Source organism: Hibiscus syriacus, unplaced genomic scaffold, assembly GCF_006381635.1.
Source record: "Hibiscus syriacus cultivar Baekdansim isolate YM2019G1 unplaced genomic scaffold, ASM638163v2 tig00110547_pilon, whole genome shotgun sequence".
NCBI classification, from domain to species: domain Eukaryota; kingdom Viridiplantae; phylum Streptophyta; class Magnoliopsida; order Malvales; family Malvaceae; genus Hibiscus; species Hibiscus syriacus.
The window spans coordinates 430,653-439,577 of record NW_024062774.1 but is presented as its reverse complement, the minus strand read 5'-3'; the positions used below and the strand labels follow the sequence as shown (position 1 = coordinate 439,577).

The following is an 8,925-nucleotide window of genomic DNA, read 5'->3' as shown; positions in this document are numbered from 1 at the left end:
TGGGAGGCACCAAGGTTGGCTTGTCCTATAGGTGTCTCTTGACCTTATGGGGGCGTGTACCAAAGGACGTAACAAAATGCAATCCACATGTGAATTTCGGATTGCTGGATGAATGTGAAATCTCTCTTAGATCTTAGGGATAGACGGGAAGACTTTAAGAGAGCGAATTTATAAAATTTTAATAAAATGAAAATTAATCGTCAATAAAAAATTTAAGAAAATATCTAAATTATACATGTAACGCAGATTTTCAGAAAATATCCAGAGGGTCTTTTTGGTGATGAAAAAAACAAGGATGCGTCGATGGCTTTGCTGTTCAGCTCAGGTCGAGGAGAATTACCATTCATGCGAAACTGACCAACTCAAGTGTCCCAAGCATAAGCCAGATGGTCTGTTTCTTTCTATGACATTTTCTATGGAATCTTCTGTCGGAATAATTTATCATTTACCCTGATGAAACGATTCAGGACATCAGAAGAACTCAAAGGTGGCAGCTCCTATCAAACCCGAAGTTCGAGAACCACTGCCTATCGAAGTACCGGCATTATCATTGGAAGAATTGGAAGAAAAGACTGACAAATTCGGAGCAGCAGCTTTAATCGGGGAAGGTTCTTATGGAAGAGTTTATTATGCACGCTTGGATAATGGACAAGCTGTAGCTGTTAAAAAGCTTGATGTTTCCTCCGAGCCCGAGCCGGATTTCGAGTTTTTAACCCAGGTGTGACCAATTTGACAGATTCATGTTCATGTTCATGTTCATGTTCATGTTCATGTCATGTGTTTGATCTTGTTTCCTAATTATTGGGCCGAGCAAATTTTCTTTGTTTAGGTCTCCATGGTTTCGAGATTGAAGCACGGCAACTTCGTCGAGCTGCAAGGCTACTGTGTTGAAGGCAATGTCCGTGTGCTTGCATATTGTTGACGAAAACGGGTAAAGAAAACGAAAGAACACGAGAATTTTACGAGGTTCGGCAATGTACTTACGTCCTCGGTGCCTAGGCGGCGCTAGAAGTTTTATTCAATGATATTTTAGGTCTAGGTTACATCTCTATTTATAATAGAAAACCCTGGTACATAATTACAAAATCAACCCTGTACTGTACCGCGGGGGCTGCGCCCCCACACCCCCAACCCACATAATTCGTAACCCCACAACGAGACTTTTTATGAGCCATACATAACAAATCTCCACCTTGGCGAATATCCTGCCCCTTGGAAACTTCAATGTGGGTTGGGTTACCTTGCTTCTTTAACAACTCGAAACATTCAACAAGTCCAAGCAATGCTTGAACTTGTCTGTCGTAACTGGCTTGGTGAACATATCAGCGGCATTCTCATCAGTATGTACCTTCTGAAACAAACCTCTCCAGATGCAACCAACTCTCTGATCTTGTGGAACCTTACATCAATATGTTTAGTTCTAGCACGATACACCTGATTCTTAGCCAAGTGAATAGCACTTTGATTATCACAAAGCAACTGAACTCCACCTTGTTGAACACCCAACTCCTCCACTAAACCAGTAAGCCATAAAGCTTCTTTTGCAGCTTCAGCCGCTGCCATGTATTCAGCTTCAGTTGTAGATAGTGCCACGACAGATTGAACAGTAGACTTCCAGCAAATAGGCCCTCCACCAAGAGTAAACACATACCCTGTCGTAGATCTTCTATTATCCAAGTCACCTGCATAATCTGAATCCACATATCCTACAACCAAAGGATTATCCCGCTGACTCCCAAAAACAATTCCATGTCCACAGTACCCTTTAAGTACAGAAAGATCCACTTGACTGCATCCCAATGTTGCTTACCAGGTTTAGACATGTACTTACAAACTTGACTAACAGCATGAGCTAAATCAGGACGAGTACATACCATCGCATACATCAAGCAGCCAACAGCATTAGAATACGGAACCTTTGCCATATTTTCAGCTTCCTTATCTGTCTTAGGGCACTGTTCTGATGAGAGCTTAAAGTGATTCGCCAATGGAGTGCTAACTGGTTTCGCGCTGCTCATCGCAAACCTTTCTAGCATTTTCTCAACATAACCCCGTTGAGATAGCCGCAGTTTCCTTGAGTCTCTGTCCCTGCAAATTTCCATTCCAAGAATTTTCTTTGCAGCACCTAAATCTTTCATATCAAATTCCTGACTCAATAAAGTTTTCAAACCGATAACATCATCCATGTTCTTCGCAGCAATCAACATATCATCAACATACAGTAATAGAAAAATAAAAGAACCATCATCAAGGCTCTTAACATAGACACAACAATCATACTCACATCGGTTGTAGCCAATCTTGATCATATAGGAGTCAAACCGTTTATACCACTGTCTCGGAGACTGTTTTAACCCGTACAAAGATTTCTTCAATCTGCAAACTAAATGCTCGTTTCCAGGTTGAGTGAAACCTTCAGGTTGCCGCATGTAGATCTGCTCCTCTAAATCACCATGCAAAAAAGCAGTTTTAACATCCATCTGCTCTAAATGCAAATCCCAACTAGCCACCAATGCAAGTACTGCTCGGATTGAAGTGTGCCTGACCACAGGAGAAAATATTTCATCATAATCAACTCCTTTCTGCTGTGAAAAACCCTTCGCTACCAACGAGCCTTGAACTTCTCCCCCTCTTTTTCTGTTACTGCTGGTTTCTTCTTATACACCCATTTGCAACCAATCGGCTTCTTACCCTCAGGAAGGGGAACTAACTCCCATGTGCGATTGTGATTCAAAGACTCCATCTCCTCAACCATGGCTGTCATCCACTTGTCGTTTTCCTGACTAGTAACAGCATCATGAAAAGTAACTGGATCATCACTGCTAACAGTAAGTGCAAAAGATACCAAGTCTTCAAACCCCAATCTGTTCGGAGGCTTTATATTCGTCCGTCTCACCCTGTCTCTGGCGAGACTATAATCCTGCAAATCATCCGTAGTGGAACCACCAGAAGTCGGTTGAGAAGTTTCTGGTTTCTCAACTGGAAACTGCTCGAAATCTACCACTGTCGTGTCTTGCTTCTGCTGCAACATAGACTGTTCATCAAAAACGACATCTCTACTAATCACAACTTCTTCGCAACTGGATCCCAGAACTTGAATCCTTTGACACCTTTCTTGTAACCCAGAAAAATGCACTCCTTCGATTTTGCATCAAGTTTGGATCTCTCATCAGCAGGTACATGCACATAAGCAGGACAACCAAAAATCCGTAAGTTATCAAAACTAACATCATGACCAGTCCATACCTCTTCTGCAACTTTCCCAGCCAGCGATGCCCTTGGCGATCTGTTGATAAGGTAACACGCCATGTTAACAGCCTCAGCCCAGAAGTGTTTGGGAAGCCCCGCATTCAACCGCAAACATCTGGCTCTTTCATTCAACGACCTGTTCATTCGTTCCGCAACACCATTCTGTTGTGGTGTCTTGCGCACTGTAAAATGCCTCTGAATCCCATGCTCCTTACAGAATTGTAGGAACTGTGAATCTGTGTACTCCGTACCATTATCAGACCGCAAACACTTGATTTTTCGTCCTGTTTGGTTTTCTACCTCAGCTTTCCACAGCTTGAACTTCTCAAAAACTTCAGATTTCTGTTTCAAAAAATATACCCAAACTTTCCGTGAAAAATCATCAATAAAAGTAACATAGTACCTAGATCCACCCAAAGACGATGTCGTGGAAGGCCCCATACATCAGAATGCACATAATCAAGAATCCCTTGAGTTGTGTGCTTCGCAGTCTTGAAACGGACTTTAGTCTGTTTACCAAGAACACAATACTTGCAAAAATCGAGCTTACAGCTTTTGACACCATGCAACAAGTTTCTCTTGTGTAATTCTGCCATACCACGTTCACTAAGATGAGCAAGGCGCATATGCCACAATTTTGTCGTATCATCACAGGACTCAACAGAGTGAACTCCACCTGCAACGGTACTCCCTAACAATCTGTAGATATTCCCTGCAGTCATCTTGCCTTTCATCACAGTCAATGCTCCTTTAACAATCCGAATGGTTTCCCTATCCTCGTCAGCCTTAGGGATAAAACCATTCTTGTGCAAAGTGCCCAAGGAAATCAAATTCTTCTTCAAGTCTGGGATATGTCGAACACCACTCAACGTCCGAACGGAGCCATCGTGCATCTTAATTCTGACATCACCAATACCAACAATATTGCAACATCGATCATCACCCAAATAAACCGAACCAGAATTAACCGGCCTGTATGTCGAAAACCATTCCCTATTTGGCGTGATGTGATAAGAACATCCAGAATCAAGAATCCAAGCATCCGTCAATTGTGTCGTTGAAATAGAAAGCATATCACCCTCACTGCAATCAGAAGTATCATCCTCGACCACGTTCACAGACTTGGATGAGCCATCACGCTTCTCATCGGTCTGCTTTTTCAACTTCGGACAGTCTCGCTTCATATGTCCCGCCTCCTTGCACTTGTAACAGTGAATCGTCTTCTTATCCCTGGATTTGGATCTGGAATTCCGCTTCCCGGACCCTGCCTTCTCTGGCTTCCGTCCACGATCTCGATTACCCTTGACATATAAGCTATCGGCTTGAGAGCTTTCCCCTGCATTCTGCTTCCGCTGGTTATGAACCAACAAGGCTGCAGTAATCTCCTCAACGTTGATAGTCTCTTTCCCATATGTAAGAGTAGTCACCATGTGTTCGTAAGAGGAAGGCAACGAACACAACAGAATCATCGCTCTGTCTTCATCCTCGATTTTCACATCAAGCCGAGCCAGATCAGAAACGATTTGATTGAAGACATTCACGTGTTGCGCCAAATCGTGATCGTCCTGCATCTTCAGCCCATACAGCCGCTGCTTCAGATACAGTTTTGTCGTTAAGGATTTGGACATAAACTGACTTTCCAACTTCCTCCAAATTTCGTCTGGAGACGATAGATGCATGACGTGATACATGACCTCGTCCGCCAAGCATAATCGTATGGTTCCTGCCGCTCGCTGCTGCAATTCTTCCCAATCTTCCTCATCCATCGACGCCGGCTTTGTAGGTCGCAAAGCCTTCAAGATCCCTTGCTGCGCCAATAGATCCTTCACCCTCGTTTGCCATAATCCGAAGTTACCCTGACCATCGAATTTCGCGACTTCGAATTTTGCTCCTGACATCTGATACCAATTGTTGACGAAAACGGGTAAAGAAAACGAAAGAACACGAGAATTTTACGAGGTTCGGCAATGTGCTTACGTCCTCGGTGCCTAGGCGGCGCTAGAAGTTTTATTCAATGATATTTTAGGTCTAGGTTACATCTCTATTTATAATAGAAAACCCTGGTACATAATTACAAAATCAACCCTGTACTGTACCGCGGGGGCTGCGCCCCCACACCCCCAACCCACATAATTCGTAACCCCACAACGAGACTTTTTATGAGCCATACATAACACATATGAGTATGCAACAGTGGGATCATTACATGACGTATTGCATGGTTTGTGAGGCAATAATGTTACACATGAGTTCATGGTTTATACTATTAGTATGGCTTATTTTGTTCACCCCCCCCCCCGGAATTACAGGAAGGAAGGGAGTTCCAGGGGTGCAACCAGGTCCGGTGCTCGACTGGATGAAGCGGGTAAGGATTGCGGTCGATGCGGCAAGGGGCTTGGAATACTTGCACGAGAAGGCTCAACCCTCTGTTATACACAGAGATATAAGATCTAGCAATGTGCTCGTATTTGAAGATTTCAAAGCCAAGATTGCGGATTTTAACCTCTCGAATCAGTCTCCAGACATGGCTGCTCGTCTTCATTCAACTCGAGTTCTGGGGACATTCGGCTATCATGCTCCAGAGTATGCTTTCTATGTTCCTTTACATCGTGCTTATTTGTTTCATATGTTGTTGTAGATGTTACTCCTATATATAGTTATATCTGAATGTGTCGGACATGATTATAACCGATTTATCGACGTTTTTCAGGTACGCGATGACTGGAGAGTTGACACAGAAGAGTGATGTTTACAGCTTTGGGGTTGTCCTCTTAGAGCTTCTGACCGGAAGGAAACCTGTCGACCACACAATGCCTCGGGGACAGCAGAGCCTCGTTACCTGGGTGAGTTCATTGCTTCTTCTTTTTCAGTTCACTTTAAACTCGTGTTACACCGACTCTTCGACGTTTGTTTTCTCGATACAGGCCACTCCGAGACTAAGCGAAGATAAAGTTAAAGAATGTGTCGATCCGAACCTGATGGGAGAGTATCCTCCTAAAGGAGTTGCCAAGGTATTTTTGTTGCATGACTGCATATAGGCTAAATCTCACAACTCATTTGCTATTGATAATATATTTTTTCTCGATGCAGCTGGCGACTGTGGCAGCGTTGTGTGTGCAGTACGAAGCCGAGTTCCGTCCGAGCATGAGCATCGTCGTTAAGGCTCTCCAACCATTGCTGAAGGCTCCAACACCAACACCAGATACTTGAAAACAAAAAATCAAGATGACATGAATCCATTTTCTCACTTCTTTCTCGGAAAATTTATGTAATCTATGCACCGTTTGGTTTCATTTCATTTTGACCGCAGATTTACTCATGTCACAACATAAAAAAATATATTTATAATTGTTTTTAAAATAAATTTTCATGTAAAAGATTGATGTATGGTTGAGTATTTAATGTACTGATAGTGTATTACTCTGAACTCTCCACATCATCAATGAACTAGATGGTGTTTTATCTGATCAGCTGTATGTAAACTATAAATGTTAATATCATTCTGTTTTCTACATTTTTTGGTCAAATTATGAGCATTATCCTTGCACATCATTAAGTTTGGTATTTAAATTTTAATCCCTATACTAAAATTTGGCATATTTTTTAGTACTCAAACTTTACTACTAGTCTGACGAATTGTTTCAAATCATTAAAAATTCCGTTACTTGGTTTACTTTATTCAAATTATGAATTTAGTCCTTGAACTATCAGATTTAATTCATTCACTTTCATCTGTTAAAAAGTTGCTCCAGCCAAAATCGTAATGATGTTTTAATCCTAATTTTTAGATTTTTAAAAATCCTAATTATTACTATTTTTAGACTTTTAGATATATATCAAGAGCTCAAGACACATGTTTAACCTTGCAGAATTTTTTTCCACTAACAATGTAACATATAATAAAATATTTAGTAATTATAATTTAATAAGTTATTCTAATATTTAATATAAAAAAATATAATAATTATTTTAATCTTTTATCAATTTGGCCTAATTCTTTTTTTTAATTAATTTTGACAGTGAATCTTTCACTTTATTTTTAAACCAAATGATTATGATTAGGTAACTAAATTTTTTATGAAACTAATGTGACAGTTCGTGTAATAATTTTTGTGTATTTTATTATTAATGTATCACAATAAGACATCAACAATTATTTTAAAATGATTAAAATATATATTTTAAAAAATTATTTTTAGTTTGAAATAATATTAATTAAATATAATTCTTTATGAGTTTAAATATTAATTAAACTAAACAATTTTTTTTAGTTTAAATATACAGTAATTTTCTTGCGAAGGTTGAGAATTCAGGCATTTTCAATGTCTGGTCATAGTTTTGCTTCTAGAAATACATGTGAAGTTTTTTTTTCATTAATCATTGGTATCCGATCTATTGACCGATTAATCTAGATCAGATATTGCAGAGGCGAAGGCGATCCGTCCAACCCAGTTTGCTCAATTCGCAAACGCCATGATTTGAACACCTGATTTTACTTAAGGGATCTAGTGCCTCATTCTACTATACGAACTGGTTGGTGGTAGAAATACATGTGAAATTTTATGCGGGCTGTCACAATAATTTAATGGTTAATTAATGTTTTTTTTTTGGTTAAAATTATAATAATTTAACTTATAAAAGGTTAAAATCATGATCATAAGATGGTTAAATGTACAAAAGGATTAGTACAAGCCAAAAGAAATTGTGTAGTACGAAAGAAGAGGGGTTGTAGTAGGCTGCTGTTTAGTGTAGTACATTTTCAGGCAAAGACAAAAGGGAGAAGTATGTACTAATAAGAGTACTGGATTTTGAATATCATTGATTGTTTCATAATTATAAATCTGGGTTTGCAATTTGCTCAAAATCACAACATGAAAAAAAAAGCCATCGGTGGAGGAGCCCAGCAGGAGCGACATGAGATCACATGTGGCCGTTCTTAGGTTAAAGGTTTTAAAAACCTTATCCACTTTGTGCTTTTCTTCATGTGTTCTCAGGTCGCCCCTGTGGGGCTGTCCTTTACCCTTTGATATTTCTCCTGCTTCATTTTCCGCCGACCGATCTCCCTTCGTAAGTTCACTTTTCTTTTCTTTTCTTTTTTTAATTAATTTAAGATAAATATAAGATAATATCTTATATATTTTTTTATTTATAACAGAAGTGTCTATTATAATCTTGGTATTACTCGTAAAGAAATTTCATCACCAATATACCAAATAATTATTTCTTTAAACTAATATGTCGTTTGTAAAAGCCCGTGAATTATATTGTAATATTGCAAGGAATCGAATCCTGATTAAAGGATGGATTCCTCGAAACTTCAATACAGTTGCCGATTCTCTCGCCAAAGCTGGGATTGGATAGTAATTATCTATGCAGTTTGGTATTCGGAGAGGTTGTCTGCTCCATCTGCTTTTCCAGGCGGCTGGTCAGCTTAATTGGTATGTAAAAATATTTGTGAGATGGTTTGGGGTCGGTTTCCTGGTGTTAACGATTCCTTATAGGGATGGCAAACGGTACAGTTTCGTGGATTTCGCATCGCATCCGCTCCAATTGGAGCGGGGATGGGCATAATTTTAGCGGGTAGTGGGCGGTGTGGATTTATAAAGTGATACCCGTCGTGGGTCGTGGGCGGGTAATGGGTTTGAGACATTACCCGCCCCGCATCTGCCCTGCATC

The 8,925-nt window shown here is 40.0% G+C and overlaps 1 protein-coding gene across 1 annotated transcript; it reads left to right on the top strand.

Annotated features, from left to right (window-relative positions):
- Positions 1-295: 295 nt before the first annotated feature.
- Positions 296-6,488, top strand: LOC120130430 (PTI1-like tyrosine-protein kinase 3). Its single transcript, XM_039147662.1, has 8 exons — positions 296-389; positions 468-718; positions 830-912; positions 5,427-5,470; positions 5,559-5,832; positions 5,960-6,092; positions 6,174-6,260; positions 6,340-6,488. Exons 1-8 carry the CDS (start codon positions 296-298, stop codon positions 6,457-6,459), a joined length of 1,086 nt encoding a protein of 361 aa, XP_039003593.1. The 3' UTR covers positions 6,460-6,488.
- Positions 6,489-8,925: the final 2,437 nt, after the last annotated feature.

Coding starts and splice junctions, on each gene's coding strand:
- LOC120130430 (XM_039147662.1), top strand. CDS start 296: ATGCGTCGATGGCTTTGCTGTTCAGCTCAGGTCGAGGAGAATTACCAT. Junction 5,833..5,959: donor TTCGGCTATCATGCTCCAGA/GTATGCTTTCTA, acceptor GACGTTTTTCAG/GTACGCGATGACTGGAGAGT. Junction 6,261..6,339: donor CTCCTAAAGGAGTTGCCAAG/GTATTTTTGTTG, acceptor TTCTCGATGCAG/CTGGCGACTGTGGCAGCGTT.